General features: G+C 31.2%; 1 protein-coding gene and 2 long non-coding RNA genes across 7 annotated transcripts; 1 reads left to right on the top strand and 2 right to left on the bottom strand.

The window, feature by feature from the left end:
• The first annotated feature begins 3018 nt into the window (after nt 1–3018).
• Nucleotides 3019–5853, top strand: LOC120077532 (zinc finger BED domain-containing protein RICESLEEPER 4-like). 5 transcript variants are annotated; one of them, XR_016529532.1, is made up of 4 exons: nt 3019–3210; nt 4427–4695; nt 5315–5472; nt 5563–5853. XR_016529532.1 is itself a non-coding variant. In XM_039031443.2 (3 exons), exons 1-3 carry the CDS (start codon nt 3105–3107, stop codon nt 5650–5652), a joined length of 465 nt encoding a protein of 154 aa, XP_038887371.1. In that variant the 5' UTR covers nt 3022–3104; the 3' UTR covers nt 5653–5853. The 5 variants fall into 5 exon arrangements, 1 of the variants encoding a protein (XP_038887371.1); XR_005481772.2 differs by having other exon boundaries at nt 3067–3210; nt 4537–4695; XR_016529534.1 differs by having other exon boundaries at nt 3070–3210; nt 4553–4695.
• Nucleotides 5854–6407: 554 nt separating this feature from the next.
• LOC150036009 (uncharacterized) lies at nt 6408–7258 on the bottom strand. Its single transcript, XR_016529535.1, has 2 exons — nt 6791–7258; nt 6408–6706 (listed from the first exon to the last, which is right to left on the bottom strand). It is a non-coding gene; the product is annotated as an uncharacterized LOC150036009 (long non-coding RNA).
• Nucleotides 7259–12675: 5417 nt separating this feature from the next.
• Nucleotides 12676–14173, bottom strand: LOC150036008 (uncharacterized). The gene is made up of 2 exons (XR_016529855.1): nt 13668–14173; nt 12676–12944 (listed from the first exon to the last, which is right to left on the bottom strand). It is a non-coding gene; the product is annotated as an uncharacterized LOC150036008 (long non-coding RNA).
• Between the last annotated feature and the right edge of the window lie 11060 nt (nt 14174–25233).

Genomic DNA, 25233 nt, shown 5'->3' with positions numbered 1-25233 from the left:
GAATTATTATTAAAATCAAAGTCATTAGAAGAAAGCAATGAGTTAGCCGAAGAGTCATCGTCGTCAAAATCAATAGAGGGGGCAACCAAACAATCAAAATTTTCATCAATAGACAACAACAATTCATCAATCACATCACATGTATCAATGACACAAACAGACAAATGCTCTTCTGAAAATTTCATAGCATCATAGATGTTGAATGATTTACTTCTCTATCAAATTCAACTGACAAAGACCATTTATCTACATCAATTCTAGTTTTTGTAGTTTTCATGAAGGGTCTAACTATTTTTGGGTTTATTACTTCTCTTTTTTTTTATATATTTTTTTAAGGAATTCAAAATTAAAATAAAGCCAATTGTACGGTTCTCCGGCAATGACGCCAATTTGTTCGAGCCAAAAATGATGTCGTTAATTCAACTTAACCCAAAACAAATAGAATTTGTAAAACACACACAACTACTAATACTACCACATAGTAACAATGGAAGCACGAGATCGATCCTCGGGGAACCTCTATTAATTGGCAAAATTGACTTTTGAAATCCAAATTGTGGGTTAGTTTGTTGATCTTTAAGAAACTAAGTAAAAGTAAAACAAGAATTAAAATGATTTTTTGATAATGAGACTAATGAGAGAGTATAAAAATTATGTAAGAAAATCAATGGAAAAAGGATCTTGGGGATTTTATGCAGATTAATCTAATTCTATCATAGACTTAATTGATTTTAGGCAATTCAATTGTTCCATAGTTTATAAGGCTAAGACCTAATGCCCTAATTAGCCAATTAACCTAAATTGGTCAATTAACCCTAATTTAGTTCATAAATGCTTCCTAAAGACATTCCACATTTAATTCCTAAATTGCATGTATTTCTTGGGTTTTTTTTAACTATGACCTTCTTGAAATTAAAAAGACTACAATCAAGCATGATTAATACGAATGTTCTAAACTAGTAAATCTTTTCAAGAAAATAGAAAAAGAAGTCCAAACTTTCCATTAAAATCACTAGTTCTTGCAACCTAATTACAATTATGCTATAGAGCCATGTAATTTTGCATACAAAAATAAATTAAAATTGAGTTGTAAATTCATCTTTAAAACATTTTATTGAGATTAACAACAAGAATATTCATGAACAACAAATTACAAGAGGAAAATTAAAGAAAAGTCTCAAGAATTGATTAATCTAACATAATTCCAAAGAAAGAAAACTTACCTATTCATGAAGTAGCAAAATCTTCGAGAAATCCATTGAATCTTGTAAAAAAAATGATACAAAAATGAAGAAGTTACAGAATTCTCTCTCAAAATGAAGAAATTAAAGAATTCTCTCTCAAAATCGTGAAAATTGATCTCAAAATCTTAAAAATGGGCTCTTGCCAATTTATGGAAAATTTGGTTTTTAATGGATGCACGTCATAGCCTTGCACCCTTTGAGTGACGCTGGCCCATCGCCCATTTGCACAAAGGCGCGCGTGAATTTTTATTTTTCTTGTCAATATTCGTAACATTGTAACACTACCCTATTTTACAGAATATTGTTGCTTTCTGACTTATAACGTTGAGGCAACGTTGGGCCTTTGTATTTTTCTAGCATTGCAATGCTGCTTCAGTGATGAAAAATGGTAAATATCTTCACTTCTTCTAATTATGTGATTCTTGGCTCGTTTTTGCTCCTTTTAGCTCCAAACTTCTTCTAATTGGTCGAAAGTGCTCCCGAGACTATTTTACCTATAAAATTGACATATTAAGAAACTTAATAATATAAAATTGAGGGAGTTAACATGTAAAATATAGTTCTTTTCAAGATCTATCAGTATGCTAGAATTTATAGTCTAATTTTGGATCTTAGGATGCATGCTTGATTGAGTTAGGGTTTTCCTATTAATTAATCGACACAATGGAATCCTAAAGCTTAATGAGTATGTGCATAGTCTTAATTGATTGCTATCGAACCCAATTAGGATTTAATGCATGTAGTTTACTAAGACGCTTTCTTGTTTCGGTCCTAGCTTGTTGTCCGCCAATCTTGTCAAGCGAGTGTTTGTATGCATAAATCGATTGTATGTCCAATTAATGGATTTTTATATTGAAATTACATAGGATCTCTCTCGTTCTCGAAATTAGATAATTCCTATCCCATGTTTACATTTATCCGCTTTTATTTTAATTTCTTGTACGTTTGTGCAACAACTTAACTTTATAGGACTTATACTAGGCCGTTACTACATACATGCATAAATCTCAAAATGGCTCTCTCATAAATTTTAATTAAATCAAACAAATTTTATTAAATAAATAACTTTTGTAAAATCTAAATAACTGAAAATCTTTGATCGCAATCCCCTTGAAATATAAGTTCACAATAAATTTTATGAAATTTTATAAATAAAAGTTTCAACAATGGAACTCTAAACCTATGTCCTCTATATGCCACTCTCTGGTGGGACGTGCATAAACCTATACATACATAGGATGGCTAACTAGTGGTTAATTGAACCCACTATATAGTAGATTAGGTGCACCCACAAATCTCTAGTGAATCCCGAAGGAGATACAAACCTCTGGTGAAGTCCCAAAGGAGATCACCACCTCTGGTGAATCTCAAAGAAAACATGTACCTCTAGTGAATCCCGAAGAAAATATAAACCTTTGGTGAAATCTCGAAGAAAACATGTACCTCTAGTGAATCCCGAAGAAAACATAAACCTTTGGTGAAATCTCGAAGGAGATCACCACCTCTAGTGAATCCCAAAAGAAACAAAAACCTCTAGTGAATCCTAAAGAAAATCACCACCTAGGGGTGTCCAAAAAATTGAAGACCTGAAAAAACCGAACAACCCAACCCAACCCACCTGATTTGGGTTGGTTCTAAAAAAAATTGGTTTGGTTTGAATTTTTCTTTTTTTAATAAATCCGAGTAGGTCGATTCCGTTCGTGAGTTCATAAGGTCGAAATTCGGGTCGACCGAACCAACCAAATTTTTAATAAACCCAAGGCCCAGCGCCCCAGCCCATTTTTTAAGGCTTTAATAGACCATCATGGTCGTCTCCCTCTCCATCAGACACGTTGCCATTGGGGATTCGTGACGAGAAGAATGAAACGTCTTCTCATCTCCTCTCCACTCGGCGCCACTCAGTCTTCTTCTCCAGCTCCGCTCCGTCACCGTCTTCTTCCACTGTCTCCGTCTTCGTCTTCCATCGGTAAGCCCACGTCTGTCTCCCAATTGTTTGCGTCATAGGTTGACTGCTTTTCCACTAGGCTTGTAACTTCTTGAGTGGTATTATTTAATCCCAACACATCTATCTTCTTCTGAAGTAGTATTGTTTGATTTTCCCAATTATTTTAAGTTACTTCTCTTCACTCACTGTTTGTGTTTCATATTCACAATTTTTTTTTTTATTTTTCTTTATTTGTTAATATTGTAGATGGAAAACAGTGAGTTGATCAATAATGAATCACCACCTATAAATATTCTCGATGCATGTTCTAAACCATCGAAAATGACAGTCATTGGTAAGAGAAAACCAGCTAACTTTATAAGGATGGAAAAATCTAACACCGAGGTATAAGATGCAAATGTAACTATTGTGCTAAAGACTATGCTTGTGACACTTCTTCATGTGGAACTAGTACCTAATGGAAGCATTTGCGAAAACAAGGAAAAAAAGATTCATTCATAGAGAAACCTAAATGGCAAACTATACTAAAGTTTCAATAAAATGAAACTGATGTTAAAGGTACTATGAATATGAATCTTTTATATGTGCCTTTAGTCAACAAAGAGTTAGAAATGCATGTGCTAAGATGCTAGTATTATCTGAGATACCATTTAGATTTGTAGAGACAAAGGAGTTTAAAGAATTTTATGATGTTGCAAGTCTTAAGTTTGATATTCCTTCAAGAATCACAATTGCTAGGATATTTATTAGTTGTATGTGGATGAAAACAAATTGTTGAAATCAACTTTAATCAAAAGTGGTCAAAGAGTGAGCCTCACAACAGATACTTGGACTTCCTTACAAAACATCAATTACATGGTTCTTACAGCACATTTTGTTGATTCTGAATGGAATACTGAAAAGAATATTGAATTTATGTCAAGTGCCTAATCATGAGGAAGAGACAATTGGTAAAGTAATTGAATGTTGTCTATTGGATTGAGGTATTGATAAAGTTTTTCAATTTTTGTTGATAATGCAACTTCAAATGATTCGATAATCTCATATATGAAGAGAAAACTAATGATTTAGAAGTCTCTTATTTTGGATGGTGAATTTTTGCATATGAGTTGTTGTGCTCATATTATGAACTTGATTGTCAATGACGGATTGAAAGAATTGCATGATTCGATAACTAGTGTGTGAAATGTTGTAAGATATGTTAGATCTTCTTCTAAGTGATTGAAATTTTTTTTAGAATGTGTTGGACATGAAAAGATTGAACCTAAAGCCTTTGTTTGTGTGGATGTGTCTACGAGATGGAATTCAACATATTTGATGCTTGACCATGCTTTAAAATTTGAAAAGGCTTTTCAATGCTTAGAAGAAGAGGATGAAGATTTTGTACATTACTTTACTGAAGATGAGAATGGAAAGAAAAGAAAGGGGCCACCGACCTTAGCCGATTGGAACCATGTTAGAACATTTATCAAATTTTTGAAGATGTTTTATGATCTTACATTGAAGGTTAGTGGTTCAACTTATGTCACTTCTAATACATTTTTTCATGAACTTTGTGGGATTCAACGACGTTTAATAGGTTGGAGCCAAATTATAAATAGTGTGATATATATTATGGCTTCTAATATGAAAATAAAATTTGATAAGTATTGGGGTTCTCTTGACAAGATGAACAAAGTGTTGTTTCTAGCTATTGAGCTTGATCCACGATATAAGTTGGATTATGTGTCCTTTTGTTTCATAAGTATCTATGAGGATGAAGTTGCTAGAACAATGACTGATGAGGTGAAAGTTAGTTTGATGTAATTGTATAAGTTTTATGAGACAAGTGATTCAAGTGGTCATGCTTTTGAACAACCATGTCACATAGTTGAAATAAGTGAGGATTGTGATGATATGGAAATGGAATTACGGTTGGAATACAAACGAAGAAGAGAAAATTTTGAATGAAATAAGAAATGGTGTGGAGAGATATTTGTCAAAACCTAATGAGGATCTGATCGAAAATTTTGATATTTTGAATTGGTGGAAATTAAATGCTCCCAAATACAAAGTTTTTATCATAAGTTGCTCGAGATGTCTTAGCCATACCAGTGTTAACGGTTGCTTCTGAATCAACATTTAGTACGGGAGGTAGAATACTGGACTCTTTTAGAAGTTCTTTAAGTCCTAAGATGGTGGAGGCTTTAATATGTACACAAAATTGGCTACGTGCGAAGCCAATGTTGTTAGATCTTACTCCACAAACTGAAGAATTGGAAACGTGTGATCAAGTTTTATCCGGTAATGTTATCTTTTATATATTTTCTCTATATTAATATATTGAAGTTATGATAATATTGTTATATAATTTATTTTTTAAATCTTGTTTAGGATTCAAGGAGCAAGTTCAATCAGGATCATAAATGGGTCGTTCAAGTCTATTGGTCGTTGTTCAAAAATTCAATGGATTGCTCTTTTTAGTGGATTTTGTGGATACTACAGTCGTATTTATAGATTTTTAAGACTTTTGTAGACATTATAGTCTTACTTTAAGGATTTTGTAGACATTTGAAAACACTGTTATCTTTATTTGTTATCTTTATTTTGAATTTTGTAGACATTATAGTCTTACTTTAAGGACTTATTTTGTTATCACAGATTTTGGATATTGTTATTGTGGAATCTTATGTGTTAGCATCTTTATTGGTGAATCCTATTTTAATTTGATTCTATGTATGTTTCTTTTATTTCAATGAATATTTTATAGTTAATTCAAATCTTTGAACATTATTAATTTATTAGGATATTTAACATTTTCCATATGAGATCATGAGTAAAGAACTAAGATCCTCTCCAGTTTTTACGGATTGGTTTGGTTTGGGTTCATAATTTAATAATGGTTAGTTTGGATTAGAAAAATACACAAACCGAAGCATAGGGTTGGACTTAAAAGATTTCCAAACTCAACCCAACTCACGAATACCCCTATCACCACCTTTGGTGGTATCTAATTACGAGTAAGGGTAACTATCACTATCATAAACATAACGTGCATCATAAAACATAGTCCCACAAATATGCAAATACATATCATCATGTTCAATGTTCATCTAGCAAATCATATAAACAAAATAATTTAGTTCATGCTTGCACTCATAACATGTTTCAAATATAATCAAGATCAGTCTATTTATCCCTCATGCATCTCGATGCAAACAATCTTGGAATCCTCAAAATTAATCTTAAATTTATCGGCTGGCACAAAGCCAATTCCAATAGTAAGATTACTTACTTCAAATATTGGTCACAAAAAATAGTCCATGATAATAATCTCCCTAAAACTTTTGTAAGACTTGAATCAATCCTTATAACACAATTTACAAATTTAATTTAGCACCCCTAACCCAAAATAATAAATCCAAAGTTTTAAAATTAACTTACCACTTACCCAAAACTTATCAATTTTTTTAAAAAAATTGTCCAAAATTGATTTCTTCCTCGATGAGCAAGGTCCCAAAAATCCCAAATCTTGAACCTGAAGTCCAAAAGATGTTAAAAAATTTTAATCCAAACCAAATGAGTAAATAAACCCCTCAAAGAAAAAATCCAAATATCTTACTCAAGGTTTTCAAGATTCCAGTGAGAAACAGCCCAAAACAGCGTAAACCAAGGCAGTGGCGGCCGGCTATTGGATATAGAAGAGGGGTGGCGAGTGGCTGAAACAGATGAACAAACATCGACGGGCAATGCAGATGTGACTGGGAACGAAATCAACCGGCGGGCGACAAAGCTTGAGCGGCTAAAAAAGGAGAACGACGCAGCTTGCTAGACAGAAACTGGTAGTGGCAGACTTGACTTCAGCGACGGCAGCTCCAGCAACGGAGTGAGGGCGGCGCGAAGATCGGCGAAGGAGGTGATTAGGGCTGGTGAACGACTGCGTGAATGAAAACGTACAAGGGGGTCGCACGTGCACAGTTCGAGAGGGAGAGAGAGAAAATATTGTTCTCTTTTTTTTTTTTCTTTTCATTTCTTTTCTAATTTCTCTTTTCTCTTTTCTTTTTCTTTTTCTTTTTCTCAAATAACTTATAAATCACCCTTAACACAAATCAACTATTTATAATAACTCAAACCTCTTTCTTTTTCTTTCTCTAAATTTCAAATATCAAAAATCCTTTTTGGATTTCAAATCCCAATTCCTTGCCGAAAAATAATTCCAAATCAATTATCTGTCTATTTAGTTTAATTATATTCTTCAAAAATCTTAAAAAAACCAAAATTCTCAATTTTAATTCAATATTTTAAATTAAATTAAAATTAAAATAATTTGACATAAATTTCAAACTTTCCCTTAATCAAATTTAAATTCAAAAATTCTTTTCTGAACAAATATTAAAATTGAATTATCCTTTCACAATAATCCAATTTAATCTTTAAAAATCCAAAATAACCCTCAAGTATTACAAAATAAATTAATTTAAATTACACAAACATTTAGGATATCACATAAACATTGCTAAAAATTAATAAATTAAAAAAAATTGAACATTTTTTCCGCGGAAAATTTCACGGGAACGGAAAATGAAATAGGGGGCGGAAATGGGAATTGGGAAGGCTTTCCGTCCATGGACATCTCTAGTTAACATTCAAATATTATTTATATTTTTTTTTTTAAAAAAAAACATAAAAGCACGAATAATAGATTTATAATTAATTGAAATAAGTGCTCTATATCCCATAAATGATTTAAATAATTATTTTCTCGTTTGAACTTTAAAAAATTGTTATACATAGAGAAGAAGAAACACACCCATCAAAACCCAACGGCACCTGACTTTCTTGAGAAAACTTAAATGTTTATGTAACTAAAGAAAAAGGAAAATAAAAAAGGTGAGAATATTGAGGAATAATGTTTTGGTGTATAAAACGACATTCACATAACTCATTCGCCACAAAATGCCAAGCAATTTAAAACCACTTTAATTAGCACCAAGAGACATGATTTTTTTAATATTTATTTATTTATAACTTCGAAACTTTATATACTTATTTTTTTTAAAAAAAATACATTTGAGCATATAATTGAAAAGCTTTAAAAGAATAACTCCAAAACAATTCTCTTCCAAGAACACCAACAAAAACCTCCCAATATATATATATAGGTTTCTCAGAAACCGTGTTGACAGATCCTAAAAAATAATAATTTTCAAATAGTATAGTTTTTGTTAAAATAATATTTTTATTCCTATAATTTAGAGTTTATTCAATTTTAATTTTCGTGTTTTTAAATATTTTATGTCAAAGCGAGCATAGCTTAATTGACATGCAAGTGTGTTTTAAGTCTACCTTTTATCATACTAAAAAAAATAGTTTTTATACTTTTAGTAATTAGTGTTGAATTTAGTTTCTGTTGCTAGTTTATTTTATTTTTTAAGAATTTTTTTTTATTTATTAATATTTTTCTACAATATTGAAAACATATACATATATTATATATTTTTTATTAAAAAATATTATTATTTAGCCTAACTTTTTAATGAAAGAATATGAATTAAAATTAGATGTTTAATAGAGAGAGGACTAAAATTGAATGAATTCTAATATATAGGGATAAAAAAAGCATTTTAACTTATTATCTCATAGTACTCAATTAAAGTCGAATGAACATAGTTCAAGTGGCCTAAAATAAATACCATCAATTTCGAAATTGACGTCAAAGATTATGTTATCATAATTTTAGCCTCAAATATGTAATTTAGTCAATTAAGGCTTAAAGTTAGTCTAAATCTTTCTACTCTAACTCTTGTGTATAAATTTCCTTGTAAATCTATTGGTAATGCATCGAGGTATTGATATTAACATGTTGGATTCCCCTCGTATCCTAATTTTTTTTAAAAAAAAGAAAAACAAAAAAAAAAAGTACTCATTTCATTTTTCTAAAATAATTGGTTTATGATTCTAAGAAGAATCATTTAGATCTATTTGGTAACTATTTTATTTTTTTTTTGTTTTATTTTTTAAAATTAAGCCTATTTCATCTATATTTCTTACCATGATTTACATCGATGTTAAGTAGAGTTATTAAATTCTAAGCCAAATTTCAAAAACAAAACCAACTTTTTGAAATTTACTTTCTTTTTTCCTCAAAATTTGCATAGTTTTTTAAACCATTGGTGAAAAGTAGATAACAAAAGAAAGAAATTTAGAGGTGAAAGTAATGTCTAAATGCTTAATTTTTTAAAAAATAAAAAATAAAAAAACAAAATGGTTACAAAACGGACCTTAAATTTATAATCTATTGTTTATATTTTCAAAGTTGGTTTTTTTTCTTGGGAGGAAATTCGAGAAATATTTTTAGATCAATATGTTATTTATCATATTGTAAATTACAAAAGTAGTTTAATTTAAAGTTGTTCCTTCTGAAAAAAAAAATCTTTTGTATAACAAATACTATTTCAAAACCTTTTTGTTACAATATTTGCCATCTCTTTTTTTCATTATTAAGTGTTCATTATTTTTTATTCAAACAAAATAGTTTACATCCCAAATACAAACCATTATAATTTAAACTAAAATAGACGGTAACCCAAACACAAATTATTATAATTTATAGACTATTATAATCAATGGACTATAATAACTACTAATTATAATGACCTTCTCCCACCTTAAATTATAATAATTTATGTTTGGAACATTTAAATGGGACCTTTAATATTAATATTATATTTTTCTTCTTTCCTTTTTATTTTGTGTCCACAGTTTAGATGGTTATAGTTTTTTTGTGAAAAAATGCATACCCACTTTATGCATTTAATTAATTTTCTTTTACCATTTTTTTTTCTTTGTTCTTTAAAAACATTAATTTGTGATAGTGGGAATGTTTATTTACCATGTGAGGTTTCTATCAAACGGAATAAAGCATATCCTAATAAATGAGAGAATATTGAAAAGATAATATAAAAGTAGTTTAACAACTCTTACCAACTAAAGAAAAATTTTAGTTCATCACCAACGACTGATTTATTTTCGTCACCGATTTCTCCTTCTTACTTCATCTTTACCGTCTTTCGTTATATCAAATTTTTTAGTCAATACTTTATCAAAGTCGCCACCACAACAATTATTTTAATATTCATATGCACTGTAAACAAAAGAAAAGACTTCTAATTTTAATCAAGATCTCATGATAGTTAACCTAATCAATATATTAAGATTGAAGGTACAAAAATTCTAAAAACAATTTTCACAACGATATTTATATTTCATGCCAATTAGGTTATGTTCATTTTGACAATCTATATTGTATGTGTACTTAAATTATGACCTTCACTTTGTTACATTATTTTATTTTATTCTTCTTTTATTCTATTTTATTTTTTCAAAATTAAAAGGTAATCTTTTAAAACATAAAAACACGGGAGCAAATTTTTATAAACTCTGAATTGGACAATAAATTATTTTCACTGATAAAACTTCCAATTTTTACCAATTAAACCCTAGGCTTAGACAACAACTTACAAATTTTTCCTTCTATTCATTTTCTACCAATTTACCAATTAGTATAATTAAACCAAAAAAAAAAAAAAAAAGCCAGGTAAAACTTTCCAAATTTATTACTTTTAATGAAAAACAAATTTCAACAATGAAAAAATAAGGTAACCAATTTCCTATCAAACATAATTAACACATTGGAATACTGTTAACGAAGATATTTTTAAAGTTTATTCAGAGTAACACATTGGAAATTCACATTAAACATGCATGAAAATACCTTTTTTAATGATTTAATTTAAGAATTTGTTCACAGATAAAAAAAATCAAACAAATATTCAAATTTAAGGCAGATTACAACACTTACCTAAGTTAGGGTAAAAATTGATAGTTTCCTAAAGTATATTAGAGAAAAAAGTAAATTTTATTCTTAAATTTGGTAAGTGCATCAATTTTCAAGTGAATATTCAATCTCATCAAATTAAATTATAGACTTTACACCATTGTTGTAAAACAATGTCTTCTTTCTAATTATATTGATATATAATTTAAGAAATATTTTGATTACAAAGTTCATCAAGCTTGGAATATATATTATAGCATAAGCACAAATTTTAAAAAGTATGTGAATCATTCCAAAATTTACTTCAATTTTTGCTAATTCTCACCAACTAATTATTTTCTTTTCAAGGGTAATATAATTAAAGTGTGTGGTGAGGGAATCGAACCTCAAGCCACGGGTTAATAATATGAACACTATGTCAGTTGAACTACGCTCTTGTTGACTCATTTACTAATTATTATAACCAGGGGAGGGTAAAAATCTCTCCAAAAACCATTAATTTTTTAGATTTCAAAGGATATCATACCAAAAGAATCAACCTATATTGTAGAAAATTACATCTAACAACGACCGACCATAGAATACATCAAAACTCAAAAAAAAAAAAAAAACCTATATTGTAAATTTTGATTATTTTTCCTATATATAAATTTAATAAGGGTTGCTTTCAAACATAGTAAAATAAATAGACATTTTATCTAAGTCTATCATCTATAAACTGTGACGTTTTGTTATATTTAAAAATATTTTCAAGAATTTTCCATTTAAAAAAAATTCCCTCATATTTTAAATGAAAATTTTCACATAGAGAAAAAATGTCAAACTATTTACAAAAATAGAAAAAAAGAAAAAAACACTCATTGTGGATAGAGGTTGGTTGAAGTCTAAAATGATTAAATTTTGGAAAAATTCTTACAAATAAAAATCCTAAAAGTATTTACACTTATTTTTTAAACTTTGGAGTAAATAGTTTTAAATATTTTTTTATATTTAAAAAGACTCCTAAATTTTATTATTTTAGATAAATAATTTCTTATTTTTCTATTTTTGAAAATCTTCCTATTTTAAATCTCTAATACTCAATTAATTTACTTTCTTTGTTTGGAGTTTGAAGTTTTAAATCTACATCTCACACTTTTCAACTACAAAATATAATATAAAAACGAAAGAAGTTGTTAGAATATAAATGAATAAATATGCCAATATGATAAAGACAAACGAATACTATAGTAATAATAATAATAAAACATGGTATACTTGCAAATTTTTCGGTATGCAATTATAGTCCCATTTTAAAAGTTTAAATAGGTAGCTTCCTAGAAAACCTCATCTTTAGAAACCATAAGCTAAATTAAAGAGTGAAAATTTAGCAAACCCTTCAAATTAAATTAAGAGAATGCACACAAATCCTCTAAATAAAACCTTAATAAAAAAATCAGCCTTAAGGTTCACATACTAACCTCAAATGTTTGTTGATAGAAAAAGAAAATTTAATAAACAAATCTAAATATATATAGCATGAAATTAAATTTTGGTTAGTTCATTTTCTTTGGTATTTGTGTCACTTTCCAAGTGTGGTTTGCTCAATGTTTGTTCATATACTTTCAATAATAAAGCTTAAAAATAGTCTTGAATCATGATTAATAGTTAGCTGAGTTGACAAAAAAAAGTGGAAAACAGGATAGAAATTTCAAGAGAAATGGAGAGCAACCTAAAATATCTCCAGCTATCTAAATTTCATACTTATAGATTTACAATAAGAATTGAACCTTGTAATCTTTTTTTACTACTTCAATAATATACAACTTCATTGAACTTCTACCCACCAAGTGAGAAAAGAATGTCAAACAACAATGCTTCCACATCTTTTTAACTCTTGACTATCAACAAAGAGCACAAACGCAGACGCCATGCCCAACAAAGGTGATCTTCTGGCCATCTATTTAAATATTTAAAAAATTAGAGCTAAAATTGGATAATTGAAAGTGGAGCAAAATGAAACTAACATCTACTCAAACCAAAATGGTGGTATTTAATCTAAAAGATTTAATTTTGAAATTGACTTATTGGACCAAGTAAATGGGTAAATAACATGTTGATAAAAAACTAGCCTCTCCATAGAATGGTTAACACAAACCCTAAAAGTCCTAAACATCATTGAAAAGTTAAAATCTAATTTTTTTTTTAAAAAAAATTGATAATCTCATATCCTTTGAGAGAGAGAGATTAGAAATATAGCAATGATTAAGCATATTATTAGGCTCTCAAAATCCCTTTTTAAAGTTTCAGGTTTTTCTTCATGATATCATCATTAACTCAAACAACCACAAGTGTCATCTTTTCAAAAGATGAGAAAAAAAAGTCTTTGATTCAATTCTGTTTGTTGGCTAAGAAAAGAGAAAAAGCAAATCGAGAGGAAATCACCGTCAGTCAGTTAGGTCAAACACAGAAAATCATGGAAAACCAAAACACACAAAACAAAAAGTCAAAATAAACACAAAACAACAAACAAAAGCATATATTTTCTAGTTCTACTAACAAAAAAATATGGGTTTGACCTTCCTTCTACTTTATTGACAAGTGTTTCCCCATGCACAAAAAAAAAAAAAAAAACATTTTCCCTCATAAAAACTAAAAGTGAAAAAGAAATTAACAAATTTACCTTTATGAAATTCAACCTAAAAATGAAGACTTTTATCAAGAGGTGTTTGGTTGACGGGAATGAAGCCTGGTCCGAGATTATATATTTAGGAATCATTAACCAAAATTTTTGGAATTTTTTAGCCAAAAATTTGATTTTTTATATATGAACCTCGAGCCAAACAACATTCCCATCAACCTCAATCTCTTTTTCTCACACGAGCTAATTTGGTTTTTGAATACGAATTTGAAGTACTGGTACAATATTATCTCAAGTCTGGATTTAGAAAAGTTTGTGTCGGGACGGAGTTTGTGAACATGATTTGTTACAAACTTCACTAGATCAAATATGAGTTCGGCATCATAGGTCAAATCAACCCGAACTCGACTATGAAGTTTGGAGGGAGAGATGAAAGAGAGAAAGAGAGGGATTTTAGGGTTTTCTTAACCCTTCTCTCAATGAAAAGGAAAGCGATAATAAAAGATTCTATAGGGTTTTAGAGAGAGAGAAAGAGAATTGGAATTGGAAAGAAGAGAGTTGACGTTGAGAAAACCCTAGGGCACATCACTTTATAGAGAGACTAAGAGAGACCCTTGTTTTTTTAATTCTTTATTTTATTTTAAAAAATAATTTTCATCTTTTTTTTTTCCTTTTTTTTTTTTTTAAAAAAAAGTCACTCTCTCAAATTTTGTGGAGGCGTGAAGTTTGACGGCAGTCGGTTAGGGTCCGGCTTTCATGTGAAACCTTTTTTTAAAAAAAAAGAAAAAAGAAAAAAATAATAAATTTAATTACGCGAAACACGTCGCGTACTTTGCACGCTTACATACAAAACAAATTTGACAGCTAAAGGTTTTACCTTAAAATATGATTTTTGGTTCTTTCCAATTATAAAATATTCCATTATTTTTTTATAGTCGTTATAATTTAGTCTTTTTTATAAGTTGTACATACATCAAATTTGGTAGTTTGAGTTTTAAGAGTTTTCATTTAGTTTGAATGGTTTGAGTTTTCTTATTATGGTCAAACTTCACGATTGGGATGAGAATTAGAATAAATTTACCTCTATGACCTTTAGAATGAATTATATTTGGGTTGACACTTAATTATTACTATATTAATTTTGTATGTAATTTTGATCTTTTCTCTTTGACTAATAGTATTAATTCTTGGTATTAGAGTTTAGGATTACGTGTGAATTTACCTTCTTATAATCGTAATCAAAAGAATGGAAATCAAAATTTGCGTGACTCACTTTATTACAATTGATGATCTTTTCTAAACTTTGTAATGAAAATCAATTATGGACCTACTATTTTTTATTCGGGGGTCATTGCACATATATCTGAATATGGGATATATTACAAATATAGTACACTTTAAAAATAAATTGTAGATATAATAAAACTATTTTGTAAAAACCCTAGAAATACTAAATTATCCCTTTGTGGTTTAGACCCTTTTGATTTCTCTTTTCACACATGATTGCCCTCTTAAAGTCGTTCATCTTCTTCAATATGATTCCCTTTTTTCTTCTCCCTTTCATCGCAATTTCTTCCTCTTCCTTTTTTTCTTCACAATTTTTAAGTCCTAATCACAAGTGATTCTTGTTGAATGAGAAATTTTGGATCAATCACAAATTGTCACGTTGTTTACCAAATTAATGACGAAATTACAAGCAATTGAATTTTGGGACTAATTAAAAGTTGACATATGTTCCAAGTTGAAATTGAAGTCATAAATGGGTGAATCGTGGTGATGTCACGTGTTTTCGTCTTGACCATTAGATCAAATTCATTATTTTGGTTGAATTAAATATTGAAATTTGGGCTAAAGTTAAATTGAACCCAAGGATATGCTTAATTTGACCCAAATGTCAAAGAAGGCTCAAATCCAATTAACTGGGCCCAAAGGCCACCAAGCTCAAGCCTACAAAGTCCACCTGAGAACTTATAAATAGAGGAGTTCTCTTCATTTAGAGGGGAGGGGGAAGGCAAAAAATTTTACACTCCAGAGGGCTTAGAGAGAATTCTTTCAACAATTAGAAGATTCCCTAACTCCTAAAGTTGACCACACCTGAAAACTAAAGTGCTTTAGAGATACAAGCATTCTTCCAAGACTTTAACTCTAGGAATATCACGTGCTCCGCTTCCTTAAATCAAACGTACACATTCAACTGAGAAAGAATCAGAGGATCAAGTTCTAGAGATCGAACCACATTCGCAAATTAACATTAACACAAGTTCAACTCCATGAAACTCGTTTCTCTGGAAACCTCGTGTGAACAAATTGGCATGCTCAATGGTACATCTCTACCTCTCATATAATATATATGTATAATAACTAATTTATTATGCATATATACATGACTATATGTTATATCACATATAACATAAGGTTTTATGTTATATGTATCAAATACAATATAGTCTATAGTTTCAATTTTCTCTCAACAACGGCTTTTAATATAAATCACATTTACATTAAATTTAACTATATGAATCCAATTCATAAATTAATATTTGAATCATATTCAAATATTTATTTTCTCTCATAAATTATAATGTATCAAATATATTATAGGAATTATATCACATATAATTAAAAATTTAATTATTTTTATCATATATAATTAATCCCCTCAATTAATTTGAACAATTCAAATTAATCCAAAATTGATTCTCATTTAATCTTGTTGAGCTACCGAGGGGGCCTCATGGACCTATAGCTTGAAGCTCCAATAGTACGTGAATAATTAATTAAACTCTTTAATTAAATTATTCACCATTTGTTAACTCCTGGACACTCCACTAAAGACCAGCAGTTGGACCCTTCGTACTACAGATATATATTTGTGTCCATTTGATATAACCAATCAACAGTACGATGATCCTTCACAAATTACTCGTAAGTACAGTTGGGCCAAAATTATCATTTTGCCTCTATAGTTACATATAACTCATTAAGTACCACTGATCCCTCTAATGAACAATGAATCATAGTCCAACTATGATCAAACCCCTCTCAAGCCAAGAGAGGGTGTGGCCCCATATTGTTCAAGCCCTGAAATCAGCCCTTAAAGGAACACTTTATTTATTTGCCCCAACATTGAGGAAGGAGTGAATTCCTTCTTGTGTAGCTGTGTTCCCAGCTCCCAAATCAGACGAATCCCCAAAATGGTAGGCTTATTGAGTTAACGATTTACATTCTCACCCATACAAATCAAAGGACCGCCTTCATAGGATTTAGATCATGTTACCTATGGTCATCCTGAAGATATGTAAGTCTCTATTATTACGGCGTTATATAATGAAACTAAACATTTCATAGTCCGGTCTTATACAAACTTCTTTGAATAGAATATCTCTACTCACATGTCTCCACATGAATAATCAGGATCAGATCATTTGTAGCACTTTACAACTATTATAATACTTACAAAGCGGGTTATACTCGTGGTGTCACCAGGATAAGGTATCTAGCTTTATCCATCTACTGTAGACCATTTAGGTTATCATTTAAACATGATCCACCCGTATGTCTCTACATACATATTTAAGTTACAAGATAACCCTGGATGCTAGTTTATTGGTTTGTGGTTAATGCAACTAATTTTGAAATAAACATCACATATTTTATTACATAAATAAAAATATTTGTACATTACAATTATAAACTATAGAACCCTACGAGATTTAAGGCATCAACCCCAACAGCTCTATTATCGCAGAGAAAATCTGGGAACAACTGATGGAATTTCCTAAAGGCGGGATCATCATTAGAGAAAATCCCTTGTTCGACAACTCTACTCCTGCTTCTGATCGATCAGAGAAATAATCACACTTTGATATAGTGTCTACCATGATGGCTAAGTTGGCCATGGCAGAGATGTAGAGGAAAATAGATCTCTTAATGAAAGTTGTTGAAGAGCAAGACCATATTGATGCCTTAAGAGATCAAATGCAATCTTGAGAAACTGTTGAGACGAGTCAAGCTCCAGCTACCAAAACCACTAACAAAGGAAAGATTGTCTTATAGGAAAACCGGCCGTAACAATCTACCTTTGTCACCTCCCTGTCAGTTCAACAACTACATGATATGATTACAAACTCCATAAGGGTTTAGTATGGAGGACCGCACAATCTTCTTTTATGTACTCCAAGTTATACACCAAGAGAATCGACAACTTGAGAATGTCAGCTAGGCACCAGCCTCCAAAGTTCTAATAGTTCGATGGAAAGGGCATCTGAAACAACATGTTGCTCACTTTAGTGAAACCTACAAAAATGCAGAGATCAGAAGAGACTTACTAATCAAGCAATTCATCCAAACCTTGAAAGGAAATGCTTTTGACTGGTACACTTATTTGGAGCTAGAAGTGATTGTCAATTGGGAACAACTGGAAAGAGAATTTTTTAATCGTTTTAATAGCATCAGACGCATCATTAATATGATGGAGCTAATAAATGCCAAGCAGAAAAAATGAGAGTCATCAATTATATCAATCGATCGAGAGCTCTAAGTCTGGATTGCAAAGATAGACTCATTGAATTATCTCTGTGGAGATTCATACCCAAAGCATGCACTGGGAATTTCTAGACATTCTATAAGGGATAAAGCCTCGTACATTCGAAGAGCTGGCAACTTACGCCTATGACATGGAGTTGAGCATCGCTAATAGGAGAACTAAGGACTTTATGGTTTATGATGTGAGAAAAGACAAGAATGAAACCAAGGACACTAAAAAGATTGTGAATAGTGCCATCAAAGAATTTATGGTTGTTTATGCAACTCCAATGAAATTTTTCCCTAAAGGAAAAGAAACAAAATTTGAAAGAAAACACAATGAGGGTGAGAAGCGTCACCCAATTCTTAAAGAAAGGCAAGAAAAAGTTTAACCATTCCTAGATTCTGATATTGCAGACAAGTTAGAGAAATTGTTAGAGAAATAACTCATTCAACTGCTAGAGTGCAAGCGATCGGAGTAGTTAGGGAAAGTCAACGACCCCAACTACTGCAAGTATCACCGAATTGTCAGTCACCTAGTTGAAAAATGTTTTGTGCTGAAGAAGTTGATCTTAAAGTTAACTCGTGAAAAGAAGATTAAGCTAGAGTTGGATGAAGTGACTCAAACTAACTACACTGTAGTGGTGGTGACTTCAAGTGGTTCAACATCGTTTTATGATCAAAGAGAAAATTTGATCCAATTTGGGACCTTCGAGCCTATAGTTATTCCGTTCCAACAAGTTGTCTTTCCAATAGACTCTTAAAACAAAGATGATCCTATTGAAGATGACAGAGAAAGGTGGATCTTTATGACTCGATGAAATAAAGGAAAGTTATGTTCCATCCAAAAATAGTTGCGCTTCCATCAATTTTATAGAATAGGAAGCAAGACTCAGAAAAAGAAAAAGAAAAAAAAAGGCATGGAAGCCTAAGTTTGTTAAGGAAGAAGATGAGGCCTCCTCTTAACTTCAATGGCCAGTAATTCATTTCCTCGATGAAGTATTATAAGGTATTGTATGTCATGCTATCAACATAGAAGAAGTCGACAACAATCATATAAATGTTGAAAAGGTTGAGAACTCAAAAGAAATGGAACAAAGAAATTATGTCTTTAAGTGCTCGATCTTCAGTCTTCCAAATATTTTAAGTGCTCGATCTTCAGTCTTCCAAAGATTGAGTATGACCACGATAGAAAAAGAAAACTAATGTCCAACATCTACTTCCACTCAAACTTCAACCTTCAAAAGGCTAAGTATCTCCACAACAAATAAAAATCAACCTTTAACATCTGCATTTGATTGTCTCAAAATGACAAGCAATCAACATGAACAAAAGATGAAAACCTTGAAGAAATGATTTCATGAACAAAACAATAAAGAGAAGATTCACAGTCGTGTCCCTTCACGCATGAAGAGGAAGTTTTCTGTTGACAAAAATATATAAGGTTCCTTGATGGTGAAGTCAAACTCTTCATATTGATGAATCTTAAAAAAGAAGATGATGATCTAAGCCATGATGAAATAAGAGCTACTGAAGATTAAATGTAAAGAAACTCCTTACCGTAAGAGTATAAATTGCACGTTGCTTATGGCCCGCATGAGCTTAAAAGGTGAATGGCCCAAAAAAATATATTTTGAACTGCATTATGACGATCCCTATTCATTATAAAAGGTGTATAGGCAGCATGAAGGAAACTTTAAGTTCAGCCCAAATAAAAAAAAAAAAAAAACTTTTGAACTATGTTATGACTTGATCCCTTTCTTTAAGGGTACGTAGGAAACTTAAATAAATTGAAATGAAGTCCCTTTAATATTATCATAAAATCTAGGGCATCACAACCACATACATGTGGCTCTACAAAATTGATCATCCCCAGTGAATAATGAAATTGTAAATTAAAAACGTTCATCTCTATCGAGGGGAACACAACAAATTGAGGGTAGAGCAAAAAATTCAAAACATTCATCCCTATTAAGGAGGTAATATGGTAAATTGAAGACACACACTAATTTGCACGAGAATATACAAGTTGGTGCATACCAAAAAGATCTTCACCAAAAATTCAATATTCTCTTCGCCAGTAATGGAAGAGTAACTTGTTCATTTGGTGTCAGACCTATCTTCGAGTGGTCAACCCTGTTGTTTACTTGAATTGCCTCTCTCTTAAATAAAGAAGCTTCAAGTGTTAAGCGTTGCTTGCTTCATTTTCGAGGCATCAGACGCCTAAAGTTTGATGTTTCACCTTCAACTATAGAGATTCTATAAAATCATGTTCAAAGGCTTCTCTAATGCTTCTACAAAATCAAGTTTGGAGGCTTCATTGATGCTTTCTACAAAATCAAGTTCGGAGACTTCATTGATGCTTCCTCAAAATCAAGTTCGTAGGTTTCGTTGACGGTTCTACAAAATCAAATTCAAAGATTTCACTAATACTTCTTCAAAAGTTCGAAGGCTTCTTTGATGCTTCTACAAAATACAGTTGAAAGGTTCTGCCCATACTTTCATCAACACTTCTTCAAAATCAAGTTGAAAACTTCATCGATGCTTCTTCAAATTCAAGTTCGAAGGATTTGTCAATGCTACATTAAATTCAAGTTTGAAAGATTGGTTGATGCTTCATCGAATTCTAGGATTGGCCTCATATGCAAGATGAAGTCTAGTCTGCCTGGCTCCGCTTCATCTGCAAGATCAAGTCTGGACTGCTTGGTTCTACCTGATCTAAAAGATTAAGTTTGAATTTGTCTAAGACTGCCACATATGCAAGGTCAAGTTTGATCTGGCTGACTTCGTCACATATGAAAGAACCCTAAGATCCATAGCGGAAGCGGGGATCGTTCCAATTTCAATTTTATTTACATAATAAGAATTATGCAATTCAACAAAAAAAAAAAAAAAAATACCATAAGCAAGAAGAAAAGAATTAGGGTTAGAAAATGCTTACCCTTGAAGAACTGTTTTTCACGTATCCTTCTTCTTCATGAACATTCCTAAAAAAACATAGGACACTACCATAAGTGAGACCTCTGTATTCTCTGTAGGGAATGAGAATTCTCAAGAGGTGTGGACTCTAAGTTTTGGGAGAGGGAGAATGAAACATTGAGAGAGGAATTTTTCAGGAAGATAAAAAACTACACCAATTTACAGAGACCCTCTATGTGAAAAAGATGAAAAACCGAATCGATAGAATTAATTTCCCCATTCACCACGTAAAAACTGTGAGAGAATTAAGCGGAGGGAAGTTATTTCCCTCCCTTTAATTTTGAAAAAATAAAATAAAATAAATATAATTTATTTAGATAACAATCACATATATATAATAACTTATTATATGTATATATAACTATATGTTATATCATATATTGTAACTTATAGTTTTTATATTGTATCAAATACAATATAACCTATAGTTATTAATTCTCTCAATAATATATGGTATTTAATATAAATCTAATTCATACTAAATTTAATTATATGAATCTCATCCATATAATTTGTATATGAATCATATTCAAATATTTAATTCCTCTCAAATAAATTCTATATTATAATGTATCAAATACATTATATTAATTATATCACATATAATTAATTCCTCCAATTAATTTAAACAATTCAAATTAATCCAAAATTAATTCTCAATAATCCCTATTGAGCTATAGATAGGACTTTATGGACCTGTAGATTGAAATTTCAATGGTACTTGAATAATTAATTAAACTCTTTTAATTAAATTATTCAATATTCATTAACTGTCGGTCACTCCACTAAAGACCGACAGCTGCATTTTTTGCACTGCAGATATATTTCTGTGTCCATTGGATATAACCAGTCACAGTGTGATGATCCTTCATAAATTGCTCGTAAGTACGATTGGACCAAAATTACCATTTTGCCCCTATAGATACATCTAATTTCTTAAGTACCACTGATCCCTCTAATGAACAATAAGTCGTAGTCCAATGATAATGAGTAGAAATGCACGTTATTACAATGCTAAGCTATAAAACAATGCAGGATTGCGATGATAAAAATATACATTATTGCGTCCAAAAGCATTAAGTTCACAATATTACGGTCGCATGCGTCCATTGCATGAAAACAGTTAACTTATGTATTTTTGTGCAGAAAATGCGATGATGCAAGGCGAAAAATACGATCCAAAGAAATCAACGGCCAAGTGCATCAAGAGATTGCATTAATGCAAGGCTATGCGATCATTTGCACTCGCAATTATCTGCTCAAGAAGGTTGCCGCATAGAGGTGCATCATGGTGGGCGCATCTAGGTGAAAAGCATAATAAATCACAATGGGACAAAAAGCTAATGACGGTCGACTTAAGTTGACAAGCCGTTAACGAACTACTGTAGCAAGTACACTCAACTTTTCGATGACAAATATTCGGCACATTAGACAGAGAACTAATGTCATCCCATCATTGCAATCATAAGAAAGAAGAAGCCTTTCACCTCGAGCTATAAATACCAGAGGCCATCTTCAGTGAAGGAGTTCGCTCAGATAGATAATTTTTCCCTTAGATAGAAGTAGCCTTGTTCTTAGTTTTCTTTTACTTAGAAGGCGGAAGCGAGGGAAGTGAGATTGTACCGAGAGATCGTTCTGATGAACTTGGAAGAGTGCCAGAAGTGTCAAGATCAGAGAGAGGGCCAACTTCTATGGAAGTAGAAATATCTTTTGAGCAAAATAGAGTTATCAGTGTAAAAGCCTTGGGAAGCAAGGAATTACTACCAGGCTCTCTAACCTTATCTTCCATTGTCATTTTATACTCTGAACTTATCTATAGAAATGGAATTTACATCTTTATATCTGTTCACTCTCTGTACATTATGCTTGAGTAGCTAAATCTGTCGAATGGGTTGAAAAGCACTTAGCTAGCATAACTAGGGATCTTCACTCTATGCGATTATCTTGTATTATGTATGCATCATTCGTCCATTAGAGATACTTGGGAGGGTAGTCTAAGGATAGAATCTAGGCTTGGAAAAGTCAGGTTAAAATCTAGGCTCGGAAGAGTTAGATTAGAAACGTATAATCAAGAGATAGAAGCTTAGGAATAAGCGTTGTTTGCTATTAACGCATCACATGCATCCTAGAGATAGGTTATGATTGTATGCGGTCACTTTGTCCTTGTGTGCATCTTGCATCATCGCATAGGCAAGAAGTAGAGACTTAGGAATAAGCTCTATAGACATTATCGCATTCATCGCATGCATCCTAGAATTAGGACCTACCGCATTTGCACTAGGAAATGATTTGTTGTCGCATGAGTGTAGCATGATCGCACAGTTTGAACGCATCCTCAGGAAATGCTAGCTAAATACCTTCTCAACCCGTTCCTCCACATACTCAGTGTATCTGTCGCATAATCAATCTTTTCTCAAATCCACCGCACACTTTTTATACTTAAAACAATAAACCAACCAAACCATTAATTTATTTGTTACCGCAAAGTGATCTTAAGAATTACTACCGCATATTGTTTTCCTTAATCCCTGAGTTCGACCCTGGACTTACCAGGAAACTCAATAGGATTTATACTTGGATTCTGCTGAGAAAACTTGTTGCACAATGCATTTTCCATCACCGCAATTCCTTTCATTATTTCATCATATAAAATAACGCATCATCCAACTATGACTAAACCTCTATCGGGCCAAGAGGGTGTGGTGCCATATTGTAAGCTCCAGAATCAGCCTTTAAGGGAGCAATTTATCTACTTACTCCAACATTAGAGAAATGAGTGAATTTTATCTTATGTAGTTGTTGGAATTGGTGTCCTAAATCTTTTGTATTCTTGTAGTTTGTAAACATTATTGTATAAACAAATTGTTATTTTATGAGCATACACTCAATCCAACAAACTAAAATCCTAGGTTATTTTATGTAATTTAAACAAGTATGTAGAGACATACGGATGGATCTTATTTAAATAATAACCTAAATGGTCTGTAGTAGATGGATAAAGTTGGATACCTTATCCTGATGACACTATGGATACGTTGTAAAATGCTACAAATGATCTGATCCTGAACATTCATGTAGAAAGATGTGAGCAGAAGTATCCTATACAAAGAGTTTGTTTAAGACCGGCACGAAATGATTAGTCTTATTATATAACACCGTTAATAATGGAGACTTACATTTCACAAAAGATAACCATAGGTGACATGACCTGAATCCTGGGTGAGTTGTGAACTCCTACTTTTGAAGGCGATCCTTTGATTTGTATGGGTGAAAGTGGCCAGATTGCCCTTCCATTTTGGAAATTCGTCTAATTATGGAGCTGGGAACATAGCTACACAAGACGGAATGCACTCATTCCCTAATATCGAGGTAAGTAGATAAATTGCTCCTTTAAGGGCTAATTTCGTGGCTTGAACAATGTGTCCACACCCTCTTTTGGCCCGAGAGGGACTTGGTCATATTTGAACTATGACTTATTGTTCAATAGAGAAATCAGTGGTACTTAAGGAGTTAAATATAACTATAGGGGCAAAACGGTAATTTTTTGCCTAATTGTACTTACGAGCAATTTGTGAAGGGTCATCGCACTGTTGACTGGTATATCTAATGAACATAAAAAATATATCTGTAGTGCGAAGAGTGTAGCTATCAGTCTTTAGTGGAGTGACCACTAGTTATTGGATGTTAGGTAATTTAATTAAAGAATTTATTTAATTATCCAAATCCCATTGGAGCTTTAATCTACATGTCCATAAGGTCTTCTCTGTAGCTCAACAGGGATTAATTTGAAAATTAATTTTGGATTAACTTGAATTGTTCAAATTAATTGAGGAAATTAATTAATTAATTAATTGATTATATATATGTGTGCGTGTGTGTGATATTATTAATTAAATTAATTAATTATATGTGATATAATTAATATAATTTATTTAATACATTATAAAGTATTTTGAAATGATTTTAAATATGATTCAAATACTAATTATGTGAATGAGATTCATATAATTAAATTTAATATAACTATGATTTATGTTAAATACCATAAATAGTTGAGAGGAATTAAATATTTGAATATGATTCGAATATTAATTATATGGATGAG

This window comes from Benincasa hispida, chromosome 5, assembly GCF_027475165.1.
Source record: "Benincasa hispida cultivar pf3 chromosome 5, pf3_genome.v1.1, whole genome shotgun sequence".
In the NCBI taxonomy this organism is placed as follows: domain Eukaryota; kingdom Viridiplantae; phylum Streptophyta; class Magnoliopsida; order Cucurbitales; family Cucurbitaceae; genus Benincasa; species Benincasa hispida.
The sequence above is the reverse complement of the archived record's forward strand: the minus strand, read 5'-3'. Positions and strand labels throughout refer to the sequence as shown.

Bases quoted from the DNA above. Each gene is read 5' to 3' on its own strand.
- LOC120077532 (XM_039031443.2), top strand. From the start codon at position 3,105: ATGAAACGTCTTCTCATCTCCTCTCCACTCGGCGCCACTCAGTCTTCT. The intron at 3,211-4,426 runs GTAAGCCCACGT...AATTTTTTTTAG, and splicing joins TCCGTCTTCGTCTTCCATCG to AATGTGTTGGACATGAAAAG. The intron at 4,696-5,562 runs GTTAGTGGTTCA...AATCTTGTTTAG, and splicing joins TTTATGATCTTACATTGAAG to GATTCAAGGAGCAAGTTCAA.